The sequence below is a fragment of the Oreochromis niloticus genome, linkage group LG20, assembly GCF_001858045.2.
Source record: "Oreochromis niloticus isolate F11D_XX linkage group LG20, O_niloticus_UMD_NMBU, whole genome shotgun sequence".
NCBI classification, from domain to species: domain Eukaryota; kingdom Metazoa; phylum Chordata; class Actinopteri; order Cichliformes; family Cichlidae; genus Oreochromis; species Oreochromis niloticus.
Window position 1 is genome coordinate 3,468,469 of NC_031984.2, and position 22,647 is coordinate 3,491,115.

The window sequence follows — 22,647 nt, forward strand, 5'->3', positions numbered from 1 at the left end:
CACTGCTACACTCCTACTGAGAGGAAAGCTGGGGTAGGTTCTTTACTCATTAGTGAGACGTCCTGACTTTGCCGAGGGTATTTTTATAGTGACAAACTCTTCTAAATTAGCGAGACACCATTTCCTCTCCAACTTACAGGTTATCTGCATCAAGGTGTGTATTTGAGATTTATACCAGGGAGTCAATTATTCTGAATTTGAAGCTTTAGTTTTCATAGCAGCCACAGTATCCAGAGTTGTACGCAGCGAGGACGTAACACTATTAATGAGATAATCGACTGCAGTGGGAGTAGAGTCCATGTAGCTGCTCTGTTTCAGTTAGAGTTTACACCTGCCTGATATCCTGTCTGACATCAAGCCGCACAGATATGTATTTTCAGATGCAACCCCCAGCATCAGGTTAGGAAGACTAAGCAGCTGTACAGCTGAATGTAGTTTGATAAAGTCAGCTTACGGCAAAACAGCCCGACCAGCAATGCAGTCACAGCCAGAACACCAATCACCAAGGCGACGCCTATCCCTGTCCACTTCTTGTTGCATGACTTCTTCTCCAGGTCCTTGTGATCTGGAGCCGGCAGAAATGCTTCCTCAAAGTCATTGTCCTGCATACAGAGATAGTTGGAGAAGACAAAGTTTATCAGTTTGTTCAAGACTGTACAAAATGTCAAAGTGGCCTCAACATTCTTGTTTTGTTCAAGGCCAAAGTTTGTTTTTTATCTTAGTTTTAATTAGTTTTTTTTAGCAGGTTAGTAGACAGTAGACTGTGGGCTATTTACTCGACTGCAGTATTGAATGATGTTCTCCAGTGACAGCTGCACAGCGCTCCGTCTAAATTCAACAGTCCCCCAGCTTTTTGAAGACGCTGCTGTTCAGCGTGTTTGTATTTACTACAGACTCTATATAAAAATGTAGAAGACTCACTGTGAGATTTGAAGCCTCTATCAGCAGTTTGCAGTTTTTAAGGATGAAAATGTCCATATTGGACCACAGAGTGGAGTCCTAACTTAATGGGTAAACATAGTGACCTGAGTAAGTTATTAAACTATATCCATGTACATTACAGCCTGTCTAAGAATCGCTCATCCTTATTCAGGGCAACTGGAGCCCATCCCAGCTGTCACAGGTCCAGAGGCAAGGTACACCCCTGACTGGTCCATTAACAATAGTCAATAAAAGGCACCAAGCAAAATGGAGTGCTCCATCTGACCCCTAATTTCAAGTATTAAAGTCATCAATAAGAGGAGTTATAAAAACGGCTATTATGACAACTAGAAAGCTAGCCACACAGGGTAAACCAGGTTTTGTATAACAGATGCAAACATGTTTATTTCTGTTGTACAGTTGTGCCCTTTAATACGGGAGTCTGTGGCGACTGACTTAGTTTTTTGCCACTTGGTTCAACTGTGCTTCCTGTTTGCAGGTTAGTGACAGATACACAAAGGGCTCCCAGTTCACCTCATGTAAATTTGACTTTTGCTAACTTTTTCACAAGTTTTGTGTTTTTAAAGCTACAGCTTTTCAGATTACTTTTCAAAACTGTCTGTTTTGTGCAACAAACATATGTTTGATGCACATTTTCCACAAAACTACAAAAAAAGAGAAACGAGAGCGAGCACTTGCATATGTACCTCCATTTCTTTCCATCAGTCTTTAGCAAATATGCAGACATTAACTTCTTCCTCATCTCATGTCACTGCTGACATTTTGAAAATAAAATGATCCAGAACTATTAACTAGTGCTACAAAAAAGTGGAGTCAGAATATACAGTGAGCACAGCAGGCTTTAAGTACCAGGGACATCACCCCAACCTGATACTTTGGTTCAAAGTTGATGATAAATTTGTGAAAAGGTGTTGCCTTTAGTTTTTAGTTGTACTTATAACTGTAAAGGCAGCAAATGAAGACACAGTGTGTTTTTCCAATGCACTGTAAACCTGTTCAGCTGTGTCAAGCAGGGTGTTGCTGCACAGGAATGTCTCTATGACTGTTATGAAATGCCAGTGTGTTGTATCCTGGACACACCATGAGATCTCTAATACAGTGCTTTAAAGAGCTGGTTGGTGCCTCATTATAGGGTGTGACATAAATGCTCTCCCTTCAAACAATCCAAAAAATCATTTCTCTCAAAGGCAAAATTGTGTGAAGCACAACCCTAACTAACCCCTCCTCAAACATAATGTGCACATCTAACCACAATGTGTGATTAACATTGATCTCTTTAATAAACTAGATATTACACGCTTACATAGAAGATCCAGAATCACTGACCAAACAAACACTGTTTGTCTTCAGAAGATAGAATTGATATCAGTATAGTTTTGCGCAGCTTTTCTACCAGGTCCTTGAATGAGCTCCAGCTCTATTCTGGATTCTTGAAGCCATTTGGTAAAGACGGCCTAATGTTTTTATCGGTTCTAAGGAGTGCCATTATAATAATCATCAATAACAGGATTTGGGAAAAAACAAACAAACAAACTGAGACTCTACTCGAGGATAGCAGGTCTTTTATCTGTGACATAATCATGATGACTGTGAGGACAAAAGTGGGTTAAGTGATCGTTTAAAAAGCAGATTTCCTTGACGTTGAACTTGTACGAATGGAAAATTATAAAACAAGCAACAAAACAAGAGCATCATGAAAAAAAGCTGTTTCATTTCAATTACATTCTTTTAACAATCATTAGAAATCAAAACTGGAATTTACATCAGAATTGAATACATTTCAGAGCTATAGTCCACTTAATCTTATTAAATGAACAAGGTTAAGGTCAGTATTAGTTTACTAATTAGTTACTACTTTCATGGGGAAAAACACTTTGTAAGCCTTATTTTTTTAATATTACAACTGACAAAGGGCAAGAAATAATCAATCTAGTCCAAATATTAATTACTCCACTGATGTCCACACACCTGCAGAAACACTGGTGGTGAGATAAGAGTTGTAAGGTTGCACACCCTGACGGTGCACACCCTGGACCGGGTGCCTAACAGTGGGGTTGTTTGTGCCCAGGTCACTGATCACAGTGGACCTCCAAACTGTGTCCACACATTACTTACTGACAGGTGTGGAGGAGGTGAAACCATCTACATTCTTCCAATGCCTGAGCAGTGTTTAGTCTACTTCTGGTTTCACATTAACAAACATACAAACGCAGATACAGTGAAACTATATAATGCTGCCACATTAATCAGGCACTGGAACATAACTGCTTTCTTTAGGGTGGAAATTTGAGATTTATTGCTTCAATCCATCTGCATGTCAGTTTCTCAAGTTAGATGTTTGATCAGAAAATGTTAATCAGCTCATTATTATATAAAACACCAGAAATGAGAAAAGAACAAACGCTGATGTCGTTTAAGCTCTTTGATTATTAAAACTGAACCAGGCGCCGTTCTGTCATTTAAACATCTGATCAATAAAAGGTGGACACCAAAATCCACCCTCAAAGAGTGAAAATATGCAGGTTCACTGCCAGAGGCGCGCCAGGTTTCAGTGGAGTTCAACAGAAACCAGTGCTCACATTACTCGAACAGATCGCACTTAAACCAATAAAACCCGCAGTGTGACGTGGGAACAGGTTCAGCCTGTGTTGTAAAGCTAATCCAGAAATCCTTCTGCACATTGTGCATATCAGTACGTTCATAATTCAGATATAAATCAATCATATTTATGTTTTTTAAAACCTGTTCCTGGTGTGACGTCACTGAGAGGTTACCATAACAGGTGTTGGACTTACCCGTTTGGGACTGAACTTTTGTCCTGAATCCAGCGAATCCATTGGTCCGTTTGACTTTTTCTTTTCTTTTTTCCCCTCTTTTGTCGCTTATCGATTTTTTTCTCCAACACTAAAATCGCAGCGCTGCCATGGCGGCCACAGGTGAGCAGTGGCAGGTCTCTCTCTCTCTCTCTCTCCCTCGCGCGCGCGCGCGCTCTCTCTTCCCAGCTGAGAACAAACGTAAACAGCGGTCTTCTTCTTATTATTATTATTTGGATTTTTGTCTTTTTCTGACAGGTTAGTTAAAGCTGCTGTAGCCTGGCCAGAGTCGGTGGTGTTTCTGGGTCGGTGTCACAGCGGGTTCTATAGCGAGAATGAGGAAACAGGGCAGGTCGGAGATCAAAGGGAGCCCAGAGAGGAGGAGACTGTGCTGCGGGTGGAGCACACACCTGTTACTTCACCTACAGACTTCCCATCAGCAGCTAAACTCATCAGCGTATGCGCCTCGTATCTGGCCTCATTGCAGTTCTGACATATATTTTATTCTTTTTCATTTTATTCTATTCTATTGTTTTTCTTTTATGCTACTCTTAACTTTGTGCCGTCCGCTTTCTGCCGTGACCAAGCAGATTTCACAGTTGTGGGACTAATAAAGGTTTGAATGGTTTTAATAAAGGTTTATCGTATCTTATCTTTTATTTATACAGTGTGTACAGTGTATCGTATTTATACAGCGCTAAAACAACAGTCACCTCAGTGCACTTTATTCTGCAGTATTCAACAGATCCTGCGTTATTATGATATTACATTATATTCAATCCAATAATCAGATGATCTCCCATGTGTTGCATGTGCACGCAGCTTTTCACAACAAAACGAGGTATTAAAAACAAACCAGTTCTATCTACAGCAGGGGTGTCAAACTCAAATACACAGTGGGCCAAAATTCAAAACTGGAACAAAGTCGCGGGCCAACATTAATATTTATTGAAAAAAAATCTTCCTCCAGATATAAGAATGAATCTTTTCTTATGGACTCAAACAAGTTTTGCTGAAAAACTGAATATGGAACAAGCAAAGCTTAATACTAAACTATATATATATTAGCTGTATAATACCAGTAGGCCAGCATTAATAGTAATTTGGTATGGCTTCGCGGGCCAAATGTAATTAGGCTGCGGGCCAAATTTGGCCCGCGGGCCAGAGTTTGACACCTATGATCTACAGTAAGTAAAATGTGCTGCGACTATGCGTTGTAATATGAATAAGAAACACTAGAGGTCAGTGTTTAATCAGTTCATGTCCCTGAAACTGTGACACAAATGCTCACGTCAAGACAGCATTTTTGTCCTTTTCATTTGTTCTATCGTAGCCATTGTACAATGAACACATTTGGTGTGTCTCCTGTTTTTCTACAGATCATTAAACCTGATGACTTTAAAGCTGTTAGCGGAACATTACTGCAGCTGGTAGAGTCTGTAGTAAGCTACTTTTAAACTGCATCATAATTTTTTTAAAAAAAAATTATATTATTATATTAATAACACGGGCATTTGTGGTTACTATAGGCATCCTTCATTTATCAGATATGCAGAGTGGTCCACTGTGGGGACTCCTTGTGACAAGGAAGCAGCTGAAAATATCTTCTTCAGTGATATTAAAAAAGATTTTTATTCAAAGAGTGTAAAGACATTGATAAAGAATTACATATTTCAAGTTCAGCCTACATCACCTGTGAAGTGAATAACTTGGAAAAAGTCAAACCAGACAACAATCAACCACTTAATCGATCAGTTTAGCAAGGTGGCAAGAGTAGATCAATAACTAATGACTAAACAATATATGAGGAGGCCATTATGAAGTCATTAAATACTCAGACGTTCTGTAATTAACATCATGAAAATTACAATCAGATCAAATACAATGCTAATGGCATAAATCATCCAGTAAAACATAAAACCCTTAATGAGTAAGAAAAGAATACATGTTTTTTTTTAAATATTAAATATATATTCAAAAATAATAATAAAAATACAGTGATGATATTACCCAGAGAGGTGGAGATGTTTTGAATTCAGTTAGGGTAAACACACATAAGTACCACATTTAGTTTATTTATATGAGATTAAATTGAGTAATTAGGATACTTTGAGCAAACTACAACTATGTTGCTGTTCTTTCACATATTTTTAAAAGATACAGTACTGCACTGTGTCTGCTTCTCAGTCATACTGGTCATGCATGAATTTCTAAGTGCTCCTATGGGAGTTGCACCCTGTACAACACAATGCCCACTAGGAGCATTCATGGCTGCATAAACTATCTTTTGCCTTTAAGTCACATATGATTCATTTACATCCTCTTCTAACTCTGTTGATGCCTCAGAGGTGTAAAATTGTCACTGTACCTGTCGAGTTAGTCCTTAAAGATTTTTAATACCAAAACAACGTTTTGAGCTGTTGCAACCTGATAATAAATTTGGTCCTGTTTTTTCTAGAATTTGTGCATACTGGATTATTTATAGTTTATAAAACATTTGTTTGCAATTTTTACATCTGCAAAATCAAAGGCCAGCTGAGGTGAATATATTTAAATCTTATTAGAGATCACAACTTATTTTTCTCTATGTGACAGTTATTGGTGCTGCCATTCAACTGAGCATCTTATCTTAATGTAACAGTTTAACTGTTAAAATACTGCATTTGATGCCTTGTAAATGTGCATGTCATCATTTTTGGTATTAGGGTCATAAAAAAAAAAAAAAGTTCAAAAAATGTCAACATCCGGTTCCATTTCCAGGAGGAATGTCTGTAATCCGTAAGTTTCTACACTCCAGTCTTCTGTTTTATCCAGCTGCGGTATTTGGTAACCCGAGTGTAGACGCCGGGTGCGTATATGCGAGCGCAGCCTTTGCCCCAGCTCGTCACACCTGCCAGGAAAAAACGCCCGCGGGAGTTGGCGACAGACAGCGGCCCGCCGGAGTCACCCTGAAAGAGAGCAGAACATTACAATCAACTAGGCTGACTTGCTGTGAAATATCTGCGACTGAGCTGAGTCCCAAGAAGCATCATATTACAAACCTTGTTATTCTAACAATTTTGAAATCCACTGTATTCTTAATATTCTGTTTTTTGATATTGTCAATGTGTTTATACAAAATGCTATTGTATTAAATCAGTCACCCCAATGCACTTTATACTGTATTATTCAACAGATCCTACATTATTATAATATTACATTATTCAATCCAATAATCAGATGATCTCCCATGAGCACGGGACTTTTCACATCAAAATGAGGTACAGTGGTCCCTCGTTTACCGTTGTGTTCTAAAAATAACCCCCAATAGGTGAAATCCTCAAAGTAGTCAGCTCTATTTTTTACAATTATTACAGATGTTTTAAGGCTGTAAAACAGGCATAAACATTTTCACACTTTTCTCTCTTGTTTAAACACTCTCAAAGTTCAAACCTTGGTAGAAACATAAGTCCAGTATTATAGAATAAAACCAAAGATCAAACGCTGTTTTCAGGTGCAGAACATGGGGATAGAGCAGCTGCGAGAGAATTCAATATTAATGAATCAATGGTACGGAAGTGAAGGAAGCAAGAAGAATGAGTTGAGTAGAGTTTGACTTATCTGACTGTTTTGTTTGGCTTATTGTGCCTTATAATCCAGTGCGCCTTATGGTCTGAAAAATATGGTAACTTCTACCTTCCTTTAGCATGTCCAGAAGTCCAACTTTTTGTGCAATGTTTAGCATCTTGCTCTGCCTTTTGGGAGCTACCACAGGTGCTTTGACGGTACACAACGTTTCGTCGACATTGTTGTGTTTGTTGGGGAGAAAACCTACAAACACAGTACAGCACTTCAGAGTCACACTGCTAGTGATCGAAGATTTATGTATATTTGACCAGCTGAACACTTTCTGTACTGTACAGGAGACACGGCACGAGATTGATTGACAATGGTCTACGGCCAATCGGGACGCAGAACACAATGCGCTGTAAAAAAAAAAAAAAAAGTATGTAAAATTGCGCACAAAAAAAAATTATAATAAAAAAAAAATCAGCAAAACAGCGAGGCCACTTAAAGTGAACCGCGTTATGGTGAGGGATCACTGTACTGAAAACAAACCAGTTGTATCTGTTGTAAAATGTGCCAGGACTATGTGATGTAATATGAATAAGAAACACAAGAGGTCACTGTTTAATCAGTTCATTCCCTTTATACATGTCATGTCCCTGATACTGTGACACAAAAGTTCACATGAAGAAAGGATTCAAGAAAGCATAGCTATCGTTTAACAATGAACACATCTGGTCTGTCTCCTGTTTTTCTCCTGAGGATCAAACCTGCTAGCAGAACAGTACTGCAGCTGGTAGTGTCTATAATAAGCTACTGCTGACATAAACCGCATCACAATTAAAAAACAAAAAACTTCTGTTATGTAAAATTAAATAAATAAATAACAATAGTTGCTGTTAAAGGTAAATTAATTTATTATGTTTCATATACATAAATTGGTTGCTTCTACTGTGTAAGTTTCCCTTAAGTTGTGAAGTCTGGTGCCGAAAACCTTTATACCATTAATTAGTAAGTACCTTTGCAGACCGGTCTTAAAAATAATCAGAAGTTATTGTGAGCTGCATAACTCACCCAGTGGATTTTTTTAAGGTTTAAAGTTTTAGGCACCCCTTAACCCCCTTAACAGCACAGGCAGCTTCACTAGGCTCTACATCATCAAATGGACTCATCTGTGATGATATAGCTGTGTGGTACCACACTCCCAATACATTTTACTTCTGCTATATTATTTTTAACCTGTTTAGCACTAACTAGCATGTAGCTATGTGGAGCCTTGTGGATTTAGATTGCTAACCAAGCTAGCACTACCTACTGTCTTCATGCACTTCACACACTCTTCCAAACATGGTCACTTTTGGCTCCAGAAAATCACGTATTTGAGAGCTATAAAGCTAACACTGAGGCTTTAAAATGAGTAGCTCACAAACCAATAGGTGGCAGTGAAGTGGCTGTATGCATCTTTTATATACAGTCTATAGGTTCCTCTTTGCACTAAGCACCCTTGTTTAGTAAATTCATCAAACAAATGCAGCTGTAAAAACCAAAACGGCAGCAAAGTACTTCACCTTTCCTCTCACTATTACAAGTGTGTGTGAATGATCTGTACCTTACAGGTGTCCACGCCTCCTGAAAGGACTCCAGCACACAGCATGTTACCTGTGACCCTGTAATTCAGTAGAATATTACACAGCCAGCTGTTGATGATCTTAACTTCCGCCTTCTGGAGGATGGCCGTCGCAGCATCTGACAGACAACAAAGTCGTGTTCTATAAAGCTTGTTGATGAATGACAAAGCAATTCACTACTGTTTGATCCTGTTTATGCTGGTTTAAAGGCAGCACATAAATCCCCATTTTAAAGTGAGGTTTATAATCAATCGTAGCTTCTAACAAGTTGCTAAAACCTTGAACTCATTTGGTCACCCTCTATTTTTTACTTAAGTCATGAAAACCTTGCTTCCAGTGGTACACACTTTTGAGTAAGAAATAAAGGCTGGGCAAACACATTTTATAGGCAGCTGTAAAACAAATATGACGTCAACACAAGCTCAAGTTGTGGATTATAGCTAGAATAATTACTCTTCTGACCCTCTCTGTTGCTAGGTCAGCTTTTTTTGGCATGCTGGATTGCTCCTGAGGTGGATTCCTCAAGTGATAGATGACAAGCCTTCCAACCTGGACTGATTTTCCCTTCTTTTCCACTTAATGATCAGCTGCACCTTGTGGTATTGTAGGCCTGTATCACCCACACTTTCACACACAGTTGGTTATACATAAGACCACTGACTGACATTTTCTCAGTTCCAATTTTTGGACTATACCCCTTGGACAAGTTTTATTTGGGACTGTCAATAATAAGCTGCTGTGTAAAATATTCTTCACATTTGAAAGGTGTGTGAGATCTTCCTTTGAATGGACACTGAATTTGAGAAATTTGTTTTCTATAACAGTTTAGGATTCAGGTTACCAGGGTGCACCCAACATTGAGAACTGAGAGCTAAGATTTGGTCAAGTCTTTATATTAGTAGTTTTATGTGCTTTTACCTTTATTTTATTTTATTTTTATTTATTTCTTTAGTGAAGGTTACAAATGATCTTCTTATGGCCTCTGACAGTGGACTCATCTCTGTGCTTGTCCTGCTAGACCTCAGTGCTGCATTCGATAATTTCAACCATAATATTCTGTTAGAGCGATTAGAACATGCTGTAGGTATTACAGGTACTGCACTGCAGTGGTTTGTATCATATCTATCTAATAAACTCTAATTTGTTCATGTAAATGGAGAGTCCTCTTCACACGCTGAGTTTAATTATGATGTTCCACAGGGTTCAGTGCTAGGACCAATTCTATTTACAAGCTTCCCTTTGGTAATATCAGAAGACATAACATACATTTTCACTGCTATGCAGATGACACGCAGCTCTAGCTATCCATGAAGCCAGGTAACACACACCAATTAGTTAAACTGCAGGAATGTCTTAAAGACATAAAGACCTGGATGGCCGCTAACTTTCTGCTTCTTAATTCAGATAAAACTGAGGTTATTGTACTCGGCCCTGAAAATCTTAGAAATATGGTATCTAAGCAGATTCTTACTCTGGATGGCATTACCTTGGCCTCCAGTAACACTGTGAGGAACCTTGGAGTCATTTTTGACCAGGACATGTCCTTCAACGCACATATTAAACAAATATGTAAGACTGCTTTCTTCCATTTGCGCAACATCTCTAAAATTAGAAATATCCTGTCTCAGAGTGACGCTGAAAAACTAGTTCATGCATTTATTACTTCCAGGCTGGACGACTGTAATTCATTATTATCAGGATGTCCTAAAAACTCCCTGAAAAGCCTTCAGCTAATCCAAAATGCTGCAGCAAGAGTCCTGACAGGGACTAGAAAGAGAGAGCAGATTTCTCCTGTTTCGGCTTCCCTTCATTGGCTTCCTGTTAAATCCAGAATTGAATTCAAAATCCTGCTCCTCACATACAAGGTCTTAAATAATCAGGCCCCATCTTATCTTAATGACCTTGTAGTACCATATCACCCTATTAGAGCACTTCGCTCTCACACTGCAGGCCTACTTGTTGTTCCTAGAGTATTTAAAAGTAGAATGGGAGGCAGAGCCTTCAGTTTTCAGGCCCCTCTTCTGTGGAACCAGCTTCCAGTTTGGATTCGGGAGACAGACACTATCTCTACTTTCAAGATTAGGCTTAAAACTTTCCTTTTTGCTAAAGCATATAGTTAGGGCTGGACCAGGTGACCCTGAATCCTCCCTTAGTTATGCTGCAATAGACGTAGGCTGCCGGGGATTCCCATGATGCATTGAGTTTTTCCTTTCCAGTCACCTTTCTCACTCACTATGTGTTAATAGACCTCTCTGCATCGAATCATATCTGTTATTAATCTCTGTCTCTCTTTCACAGCATGTCTTTATCCTGTTTTCCTTCTTTCACCCCAACCGGTCGCAGCAGATGGCCCCGCCCCTCCCTGAGCCTGGTTCTGCCGGAGGTTTCTTCCCGTTAAAAGGGAGTTTTTCCTTCCCACTGTCGCCAAAGTGCTTGCTCATAGGGGGTCATATGATTGTTGGGTTTTTTCTCTGTATGTATTATTGTAGGGTCTACCTTACAATATAAAGCACCTTGAGGCGACTTTTGTTGTGATTTGGCGCTGTATAAATAAAATTGAATTGAATGTTTTTCCACACTTGTGTAAAGCGCCTTATACCTGTGGTTGTCAAATCTTATGGTTCACTACAGGCAGCTGGTTCTTTTCAGTCACATTCCTGTCTCTGTCTCACTTAAACACGTCCCTGTGCTCCTATAGTCGAACCTATTGGCCCATTAATATAATCTATTCAGTAATTCCCCTTACTGTGTTACATTGTCATCACCTTCCAGTGTAAAAAGATATTAACTTTGATACAGTGTTTCAGTACTTCTTTATTATCATCTCACCTCCCTGCAGGGTAGTCCCCCAGCCGGTGATCCAAGCCTCTTGGCCTGATGGGAAGTAGTACGTGGAGGAAGGCAGGCAGATGGGTCTGATGTGCTGGGTTAGACTGACTCTGGTGTCCAGCTCCATCAACGCAATGTCACTGTCTTCAGTGTAGCTGTTGTAGTACCTGTGAGCGATGATCTGCTTCACACCCCTCTTTACTGTCCACTCATTGGTCTGGTTCTGCACTTGCAATCCCAGGAAAGCCTCCCATTTGTCGGCCTGAGACAGCCTGCACCATGAAAACAGTCAGGGCTATAAACAAATGCTTTAATTGTAATTGTAATGTAATTACATTTAAAACGAAGATGGTTCAAAAATATTAAACAAGGATTAATGGTGAGAAAAGACATGCAGTATTTAATAATGACACAGTAAACTATCTTTTGCCTTCATTAAGTCACATTTGTTTGATTTAAATTCTCTTGTAATTTTGTTGATGCCTCGGATTTCTAAAATTGTCACTGTATCTACTTAGTAAATTCTTAGTTCCATCCATCCATTCGCTTCCGCTTATCCTTTTCAGGGTCGCGGGGGGCGCTGGAGCCTATCCCAGCTGTCATAGGGCGAGAGGCGGGGTACGCCCTGGACAGGTCGCCAGTCTGTCGCAGGGCCAACACACAGGGACAGACAACCATTCGCACTCACATTCACTTGCACATTTACACCTAGTGGCAATTTGGATTATCCAATTAACCTATCCCCACAAATTCTTAGTTTTTAATACTAAAACAATGTTTGGAGCTGTTGCAGCCTCATAGTAAACTGACCTAAAGCTTGCTTTCAAAAAAAAAGAAAAAGATTTTTAGTCAAAATTTTTTTTGAAGCATGTAAATATAATAATAACCACTGCAGCCAAAAAGAGTGCCTGACGAGCCCAGTTGTAAGTAAGCTATTAAGACTCGACTGTACGCTGTGTTCGTGTCTTCCTCTGAAACAATAAGTTCCGTTGGAGCAGCCTTTCAGCGCCTCTCTCTGTCTCTCGCTAGCAAAGTTGACCCAGACAGTAAAGCTAGTTTTCGGCTACGAGCCCGACACGGAACCCGCAGTATTAGCCAGAGGTCCCTTTACTACGGTTCAGAGCAGTCGACGTGGCCGAGGTAACAAAAGAGTACAAACAAAAAGAAAACAATTTTCACTAGCAGTCAAAAATGAATGTGTACACTTATGTCTGCATCTTTGTTAAATACAAACTGTTTTATTTATATAACACCAAATCACAACAACAGTTGCTTCAGAGCACCATGTTGTGAGGTAAAGACCCTATAATAATCAAGAAAAAATCCCAAACAGTAAGACAACTCAGTATCATTTGATGACAATGGTAAGGAAAAACTCCATTTTAACAGGAAGAAACCTCAGGCAGAAACAGGCTCAGGGAGGGGCGGGGCCACTTTTAAATACTCTAGGAAAAACGCGTAAGCCTGCAGTCTGTGAACGAAATGCTCTATTGCAGTGATATGATACTATGGGCATTAGATGGGGTCTCATTATTCAAGGTCTTTTATGTAATGCGAAGGATTTTAAATTTAACAAGGATCCAATGAGTGAGAAATATGCTCTCTCTTTTCTGGTCCTTGTCAGTACTCTCGTTGCTGCATTTTGGATCAACTGAAGTTTTTTCAAAGTGGGGCATTTATGTCCAGCACATCCCACAGATGCTAGATCGTTAATCCCACTGTTCCTTCCTTGGACCATTATAGGTATGTGGCGAGTTTCCTGCTGCAGGTGCAATGGACGCATCTGCGTGGCATCTACAAACCACGCCCCGCCACAAGGTACATAGTGACCACTGCAGACTGGGAACTACAGGAGAGACAGTTTTGGAGATGCTCTGACGCAGTCACCTAGCCATCACAATTTGGCCCTTGATAAATTTGCTCAAATCCTTACACTTTACAACATTTGCAGCAATATTTATCACTTAAAATAGAGCTCCTACTTGTAAACAGCAGTGTCTCGGACGCAGTGGGCAGCAGTCAGCAGCCAGCGGTCACTCAGCACAGAGGCTCCACACATGTGTCCTAGCCCCTTGAAGTGGAGGCTGACCTGCCAGGGCCACTCACCCACATTAGCTCCCTGACCTCCCACAATACGAGTGCTACTGTACAAACTCGTACCGCAATCTGAAAGCAAACACAGATCTTAATACACTAGAAAAGTCACACTGCAACCATCTGTGGGTGAGTGTGTGGTAAACATACCACAGTTAGCCTCGTCAGAGCCGTCCTCACAGTCCTGCTCTCCATCACACTCTGGGTTCAGTTTACTGATGCAGAGTCCATTACTGCAGTGGAAGGTGAACGCTGAGCACACCACTGAAGCTAAATGACAGAAGACAGACATGACATTAGTCTCTAAGAAAATTCTAATACAAAGGAATCTTTTAGGTCAAAATATCAATTAAAATGTTTTTTTCATGAAATCCATTTTTAATTTTTAGTATCTCCAAATCAATGAATGTAAATGTCTGCGTGAATGGGTGGATGACTGGTTGTGTAAAGCGCTTTGGGGTCCTTAGGGACTAGCAAAGCGCTATACAAATACAGGCCTTTTACCATTTACCATTTATATTAGCTTTAGTTTTGTCATTCTTCACATTCATCACACCAGTGTTTCCCAACTACTGCTCTGGTGTTATCTATTTAAAATTATTTAATTTTAATTAATTGGCCCAAAAAATACAATTTAATGATTACAGCAAATAATAAAATCATTGTTGGGCATCTGTACTTTCAATGCAGTGACTGGTAGAGTAATTACTCTTTCATGTCAGTAGGTGGCAGTGGGTAGCGAAAAGTGAGCTTGCTAAGTTAAGACAAGAGAATTAGTGATGCATGCAGTACGTGGCAGTTGCAAGACATACAACAAAGATGAATAAATATTTGAAAGGAAAAATTGCAGACTCCAAACTGAGCCTTGGACAACATTCTAGTCCAGAAGAGCCGAGTATGAGTGGTGGTCAAAAGAAAGCAAAAAACGGTGAGCTCGAGGAAATACAGCGAAAGTTATCTTTTGTTTGGATTCACTTTGACTGGAGATCCGACTGCACCAACTGTGTTATGTTTGTGTGGGGAAAAGCTCTCAAACGGTGCCATGGTCCTAAGCAAGGTTAAACACCATCTGCACACAAAGCATCACTCACTTCAAAACAAGAACGCAGACTATTTTGTTTGCCTGCGTGAACATGCTGAGAAACAGGTAACTTTAATGAGAAAAAACACAAAGGTGTCTGAAAGAGCTCTCAAAGCTCTCAGATAGCACTTTTATTATCTGAGAGATCTCAGATAACACAAGTGCCAGACTTTCGATGACATGTCTGCAGACAATGAAAGTGTGGTTTTGGAGAAGATACGCATCGGTGGGAAGTTTACTGTGCAACTCGATGACTCTACGCCAATGTGCGTTTTGTGGATGGAGAGTCCATCAGAGAAAACTTTCTATTTTGCAAGCCACTGCCAGAAAAAGCAACAAGAAAGGAAACACAACTGCACGAGTGTCTGCACTAATGAACCAGCAGTCATGGTCGGGCACACCAAAGGTTTCGTTAGCAGAGTGACATCGATACACCCAGATGTTATTGTTACGTACTGTTTTCTGCACCGCGAGGCGCTTGTTGCCAAGACTTTACCAGCAAACCTGTTGGATGATGTCGTGCACATGGTAAACTGCGTCAAGACAAGATCCCTGAAAAGCCGCATATTTGCACCTCTATGTGAGGAAATGGGAGCGGAGCATGAAGCCTTATTGCTCCACACGGAGGTCCGATGGTTGTCAGGCGGCAAAGTACTGGCCCGTGTGTATGTGCTGCGAGAAGAGCAAACTGTTTTTGACTGATGAGAGGTACAATGATGCAAAGCTGCTTGCAAGTGATGAGTGGCGTGCAAGGCTGGCTCACATGGCAGATATATTTCAGCATTTAAATGAACTGAACACACGAATGCAAGGCTGAAATGACACTGCTCACAAGCACAGATAAAATAAATGGATTCAATTCAAAAGTGCACCTCTGGAACAACATGTGGAATATGGCAACCTTGGCATGTTCCTACTCACTCAGAAATGACAAGGCGATATCAAAACTGCCACACTGTATGAAATAATAGGTAAACACCTGAAAAAGCCTGAGGAAAAGTTGTCCATTTATTTCCCCTCAGTCTCCACTGAATGCTTTGTAAGGGACCCATATCAGCAGCAGTTTTTGGAAAGGATATGACTTTGCAGGAGCAGGTAGAACTAACTGAACTGAGACAAGACTGTGGTTTAAAGCTCAACTTTGCTGATCTATCTTTGGGCAGTTTTTGGTTGACTGCTGCCAAGGAGTTCCCCATTCTGACAAACAGAGCTATTTTGACATTGCTCCAATTTTTCACAACATATCTATGTGAGCTACGCTTTACGAGCATGACAGCTGTAAAAACTAATAACAGAGCATGATTAAGAGCTGTTGAGGATGAGCTTCATGTTTGCCTTTCTTCAGTTCCTGCCAGAGTGTCATCTTTGTGTTCTTTTAAACAGGCCCAGGTTTCACACTGAGCGATTTCATCGCTGTTGTCACACAATCGTCCCAGCCATTACACTTGCCATTATATGTACTGTATTAGGCTAGAATGTGTCATTTTGGAACAGGTTTGGCTGGTGGTGAGCCGTGGGATATTTTTAATCTATAAAATGTGCCGTGACTCAAAAAAGGTTGAGAAACACTGCATCAGACACCCGTCTTTTCCATGACAGATGCAGATCCTATTTTTGCATGAATATTGCCCATTTTCCAACAAAGCAAAAGAAAAACTATTTGAAAAGTGTTTTTTTCTATCAGACCTTTGATCCAAAGCTCCTTTGAAACAGCCTATTTCATTACAATGCCACAGCTTAGGCTGGTCTCATTTCCAGAAAGCTCTGAGTATATGTGGAAGTTAATAAATCACAACAAAAATTTCTGGCACAACTTCACCTGCTTCCAAGGTGTGGAGAGGATGAAAAAAAAAATCACAATGCAGGGACTCCAGCAACACTTAAAGGGAAGAGGAACAAATTTATTGACTGACCAACGCGTTTCAGCTTTTAAGACAGGTGGAAATTATGTCTCCTCCCCCCCGTCTTCATCATTAATGATCTAGTCCAGTATTTACTTTGCGTGACTTAACCAATTAACCAATACCAACCTGTTATATGTCAACTGGTTTATCTATGAAGATATGATTGGTTAATTTTATTTTATTTTTCTGTTTCCTGCCTTTTATTTAAGCAAACTTCTACTATGTGTTACTTTGACCCTGATGAAGGCCAGAAGCCAAAACGTGTTGGTCAGTCAATAAAGTTGTTCCTCTTCCCTTTAACTGTTGCTGGAGTCCCCGCATTGCATACATGTGGAAGTTAAAGTGAAACCAGTCATTTCTTGCACTAAATATCAGGGCTAACTTTAACCCTTTTTAAACGTTAGACAAAGAGATGTTTGATGAACTCACTGCAGTTGATTTCATCACTGTTGTCACCACAATCGTTCCAGCTATCACATTGAGAAGTATTGCTGATGCACCTGTTATTGTTGCACTGAAATTTTCCAGGACAAGCTGATAAGACAAACACAAAATCAGTTCATGTATTTACCTGGTTCAGAAAATGTGTTAGTCTTACAAGTAATCTTTTTTTTAAAAATTATCTTATGATCATTTGGGTTGAAGTCAGTATTCATCAGTGACATGTAGATCATGTCGATCAAGTAAATCAAGTTTTTGTTTTCTGTTCTCATGCTGACCTCCCATAAGGAGCCCAGTATGAGTAGGTCTCTTTTTTCCCTCCTCCACTTGCCCTTCGTATTGTGCATTTTATTGTTTTTTCCAAATTACCATCTGTCTCCAATCTGTCTTCCCATGTCATGTCTTTGCTATGTGTGTGTGTGTGTGTGTGTGTGTGTGTGTGTGTGTAACAAATAAAAAGCTTGATTGATTAAACTTCACAAAAAGAGATGTCTGATGGACTCACTGCAGTTGATTTCATCACTGTTGTCACCACAATCGTCCCAGCCATCACACTGAGAAGTATTGCTGATGCACCTACTATTGTTGCACTGGAACATTCCTGTACAAGCTGAAAAAACAAACAAAAAATCAGTTTATCTATTTATCTGGTTCAGAAAATGCCTTTGTCTTTTGTGTAATCACTTATTTAAAAAAGAAAAAAAAATCATCTTAGTGATCGTTTGGGTTAAAGTCGTTACTCATCAGTGAAACCCTGGATGACACGTAGAATGAGTTAAACTAAGTGTTGATTATGTTGTTTGTTGCTTTTGATGGTGACCATTATGGTTTACATATATATTTATCTCAATAAGCACAAATCAGAATAGTTTCAATTTCTGCTGGTCTTGATACAGTTTTCTTTATCTGTGTTGTCGCCATAGAGATCGAACCCACGACACAGGCATTATTTTGGTTTATATGGACCTTTTTTATATTGTATCTTAGAAGTGACTGCCAGTTCTTCTTAAACAATTTCTAGTTGAGATTTAATCCACATTTGCTGCTAAACCTTCTTTTAGACTTCACAAAAAGAGATGTTTGATGGACTCACTGCAGTTGATTTCATCGCTGTTGTCACCACAATCGTCCCAGCCATCACACTGAGAAGTCTTGCTGATGCACCTGCTATTGTTGCACTGGAACATTCCTGTACAAGCTGAAAAGACAAACAAAAAATCGGTTTATCTATTTACCTGGTTCAGAAAATCCGTTGTGGGCGAAGGTTGCCGGTTCGATCACCGGGCTCTCTGTCCTGGTCGTTGTGTCCTTGGGCAAGACACTTTAGCCTACCGCCTACTGGTGTTGGCCAGAGGGGCCGATGGCGCGATATGGCAGCCTCGCCTCTGTCAGTCTGCCCCAGGCCAGCTGTGGCTACAACTGTAGCTGCCTCCACCAGTGTGTGAATGTGAGAGTGAATGAATAGTCGAATTGTAAAGCGCTTTGAGGGCCCCGAAAAGCGCTATATAAATGCAATCCATCATTATTATTATTATTATTATTATTATTATTATTATTACTCCTTCATGTAAACATTCATTTTTCATTTCTTTCATTTCACATTTCATTTTAAAAAGAAAAAAAAAATCATCTTAGCAATCATTTGGGTTGAAGTCAGTACACAGTGGAACCCTGGTTGACACAGAACAAATCAAACTTAGTGGTTAAACTTAGTAGTCATTATGTTGTTTGTTGCGTTTGATGGTGACCGTAGATGCATATTTATCTCAGTAAAAAACAAATCCACATTTGGTGCTAAACCTTCTTTAATTCTTATTAGATGTTAGATAAAGAGACGTTTGATGGACTCACTGCAGTTGCTTTCATCACTGTTGTCACCACAATCGTCCCAGCCGTCACACTGAGAAGTCTTGCTGACGCACTTGTTGTTGTTGCACTGGAATCTTCCCGGGCAAGCTGATAACACAAACACAAAATCGGTTGATCTATTTACCTGTTTCAGAAAATGTGTTAGTTTTACAGATAATCATTAATTAAAAAAAAAAAAAATAAGAAGAAAAAAAAATGTTCTTAGCGATCAGTTGGTTTGAAGTCAGTACACAGTGAAACCCTGGTTGACACATAGAATGAGTCAAAAGAAGTTTAAATGGTAAATGGCCTGTATTTGTAAAGCGCTTTGCTAGTCCCTAAGGACCCCAAAGCGCTTTACATGTTCAGTCATCCACACATTCACACACTGGCGATAGCAAGCTACATTGTAGCCACAGCCACCCTGGGGCGCACTGACAGAGGCGAGGCTGCCGGACACTGGCGCCACCGGGCCCTCTGACCACCACCAGTAGGAAACGGGTGAAGTGCCTTGCCCAAGGACACAACGACCGAGACTGTCCAAGCCGGGGCTCGAACCGGGAACCTTCTGATTACAAGGCGAACTCCCAACTCTTGAACTCCCAACACGATCGCCCCTTTAACTTAACAGTCACCATGTTGTTGGCTGCTTTTGATGGTGACCATTGTTCTCTACATACATATTTATCTCTAGGAGTAGGTTTCAATAATCGATTTTCCAATTCAAATCGATTTTAGCTTGAATAAAGCGATATCGATTCATTAAATGATGAATCGACTTTTATATATAAATGTATTTTGCCAGAAATGCCAGAATCTCAGGTTAAAGCTCACAAAAGTATTTCAACAAACACCAAACAGATAAAACAGCAAACGAGAGCAGATACATGGAGTCCACACAAAGACGTAAACACAGAGCCGAGCCGACACATCACAGTCTGTGAGATGTCGGCTTTCTCACCCGACTGCACGTACACAGACACTCCATCAGTGCTGAAAGCCGACAGCTCACAGATTCTGATGCTGCAGGTTTTGTCATTCTCTGACCAAAATTCACTGAACCAGCAGCAAAAGAAGAGCAAACTACGCTCCACGTTTTATAAACATCGTCACTAATTCCCTTACTTTTGCTGTTTTGTTTCCACCACGATAAAATCACACTTCCTGCACAGCTCTTGCTCTCTCTCAGTGTACTTTAAGAACAGTTTTCCATCTCAAATCTCTGTTTTCTGCATTATTTTCTTATTACACACCAGTCTACCGTCGTGTTCAGTGCTGTTGGCCTCTGTTTTGTTTTGTTTTTTTCAAAATTGACCTCCAGCAAGAAAGCCCAATTTCTGCTATTCAATACTGAAGAAATTTAAACTTTTTAGAAGACATGCAAAACACTTAGCTGTGTCTCAAATAAAACCTCTGTAACTTTGCTCTGCTTCACTTCAGCAGCATCAGATGATGTGTTGGTTCATGGTTTTCTTTAGTTTTGATCTACTGCAGAATATTTTTAAGGTTATCTTCTATAAAAAGCCAGGCCAGGAAAATCTCCTTCATGTTTTTCTGTGGTTTATTCTCAGTTAATTTCACACAAAGGCATGTGTTCTGATGCTTACACCTCTGATGAAGTCTCACAAGTTTCAGTACTGATAAATGATGACTGTCTAAGGCAAAATTGAATCAAATCAAATCTGTGATCGAATTGAATCGGCACCTTGTGAATTGGAATCGAATCAATTATAGAAATCGGTGACGATACCCAGGCCTATTTATCTCAGTAAGAAACAAATCCGCATTTGGTGCTAAACCTTCTTTAACTCTTTTTAGACTTTAGAGAATGAGATGTTTGATGGACTCACTGCAGTTGATTTCATCACTGTTGTCACCACAATCGTCCCAGCCGTCACACTGAGAAGTCTTGCTGACGCACTTGTTGTTGTTGCACTGGAATCTTCCTGTACAAGCTGAAAAGACTAACAAAAAAGCAGTTCATCTATTTATCTGGTTCAGAAAATGCCTTCGTCTTTCAGGTAATCATTTATTTAATGAATAAAATGTTAGCGATCATTTGGTTGAAGTCAGTACTCATCAGTGTAACCCAGCTGACATGTAGAACAAGTCAAATGGAGTCAAACTTAGTAGTCATTATGTTGTTGCTTTTGATGGTGACCCTTATACTATACATATATATTTAACTCAGTAAGTACAAAGCAGAATAGTTTCAATTTCTGCTGGTCTTTACAGTTTACTTTATCTGTGTTGTTGCCATTCTCATCCAACCCATGACACAGGCATATTTTTGGTTTATATGCACATTTTTCCACCCCAAGCAGACACTGTGATGAGTGTGATAGTGAAGAATGTACTTAGATAGACTGAGTGCGACTGCCAGTTCTTCTGAGACAGTTTCTAGTTGAGATTTAATCCACATTTGGTGCTAAACCAATTGTGAACTCTTTTTAGACTTCACAAAAAGAAATGTCTGATGGACTCACCGCAGCTGATTTCATCGCTGTTGTCACCACAATCGTCCCAGCCATCACACTGAGAAGTCTTGCTGACGCACTTGTTGTTGTTGCACTGGAACATTCCTGTACAAGCTGAAAAAACAAACAAAAAATCAGTTTATCTATTTATCTGGTTCAGAAAATGCCTTCGTCTTTTGTGTAATCACTTATTTAAAAAAGAAAAAAAAATCATCTTAGTGATCGTTTGGGTTAAAGTCGTTACTCATCAGTGAAACCCTGGATGACACGTAGAATGAGTTAAACTAAGCCTTGATTATGTTGTTTGTTGCTTTTGATGGTGACCATTATGATTTACATATATATTTATCTCAATAAGCACAAATCAGAATAGTTTCAATTTCTGCTGGTCTTGATACAGTTTTCTTTATCTGTGTTGTCGCCATAGAGATCGAACCCACGACACAGGCATTATTTTGGTTTATATGGACCTTTTTTATATTGTATCTTAGAAGTGACTGCCAGTTCTTCTTAAACAATTTCTAGTTGAGATTTAATCCACATTTGCTGCTAAACCTTCTTTTAGACTTCACAAAAAGAGATGTTTGATGGACTCACTGCAGTTGATTTCATCGCTGTTGTCACCACAATCGTCCCAGCCGTCACACTGAGAAGTCTTGCTGACGCACTTGTTGTTGTTGCACTGGAATCTTCCTGGACAAGCTAATAAGACAAAAACAAATTGGTTCATCTATTTACCTGGTTTCTACCTACTTTAGAAATTGCTACAGTCCTTTAGGCAAACATTTTTTTTTTAAAGAAAAAATATCTTAGCAATCAGTTGGGTTGAAGTCGGCAATAAAATACTGGGTGACACCTAAGAGGACTTAATGGTCAGCATGTTGCTTGTTGATTTTGTTGAGGATCATTATATAACATTACAGCACAAGGTGAGCAGACAGGACATGTAGACTCTAGAGATATTGCGCAAATGGAAGAAGGTTACAAATCATCCTCTTATGGCCTCTGAGAGTGGACTCATCTCTGTGCCTGTCCTTCTAGACC

General features: G+C 39.7%; 2 protein-coding genes across 4 annotated transcripts in view; both read right to left on the reverse strand.

Annotated features, from left to right (window-relative positions):
• LOC100706119 (suppressor of tumorigenicity 14 protein homolog) overlaps positions 1 to 4,114 on the reverse strand; it is a 19,842-nt gene extending 15,728 nt beyond the window's left edge. Inside the window, exons 1-2 of the mRNA XM_003445997.5 lie at positions 3,738 to 4,114; positions 455 to 602 (exon numbers count right to left, since the gene is read on the reverse strand). Coding sequence (XP_003446045.1) covers positions 455 to 602; positions 3,738 to 3,779 — 190 coding nt within the window. The 5' untranslated portion in view covers positions 3,780 to 4,114. The remainder of the gene's footprint in view (positions 1 to 454; positions 603 to 3,737) is intronic.
• A 1,246-nt stretch (positions 4,115 to 5,360) lies between these two features.
• LOC100705852 (suppressor of tumorigenicity 14 protein homolog) overlaps positions 5,361 to 22,647 on the reverse strand; it is a 33,491-nt gene continuing 16,204 nt past the window's right edge. For all 3 annotated transcript variants that reach the window (XM_013271834.3, XM_005477835.4, XM_019350029.2), the window contains 12 exons: positions 22,201 to 22,305; positions 21,613 to 21,717; positions 20,977 to 21,090; positions 19,130 to 19,234; positions 18,372 to 18,476; positions 17,784 to 17,888; positions 17,267 to 17,371; positions 14,003 to 14,122; positions 13,741 to 13,924; positions 11,759 to 12,030; positions 8,911 to 9,047; positions 5,361 to 6,703 (listed from right to left, as the gene is read on the reverse strand). In XM_013271834.3, the coding sequence (XP_013127288.1) occupies positions 6,542 to 6,703; positions 8,911 to 9,047; positions 11,759 to 12,030; positions 13,741 to 13,924; positions 14,003 to 14,122; positions 17,267 to 17,371; positions 17,784 to 17,888; positions 18,372 to 18,476; positions 19,130 to 19,234; positions 20,977 to 21,090; positions 21,613 to 21,717; positions 22,201 to 22,305 (1,619 nt within the window). In that variant the 3' untranslated portion in view covers positions 5,361 to 6,541. The remainder of the gene's footprint in view (positions 6,704 to 8,910; positions 9,048 to 11,758; positions 12,031 to 13,740; positions 13,925 to 14,002; positions 14,123 to 17,266; positions 17,372 to 17,783; positions 17,889 to 18,371; positions 18,477 to 19,129; positions 19,235 to 20,976; positions 21,091 to 21,612; positions 21,718 to 22,200; positions 22,306 to 22,647) is intronic.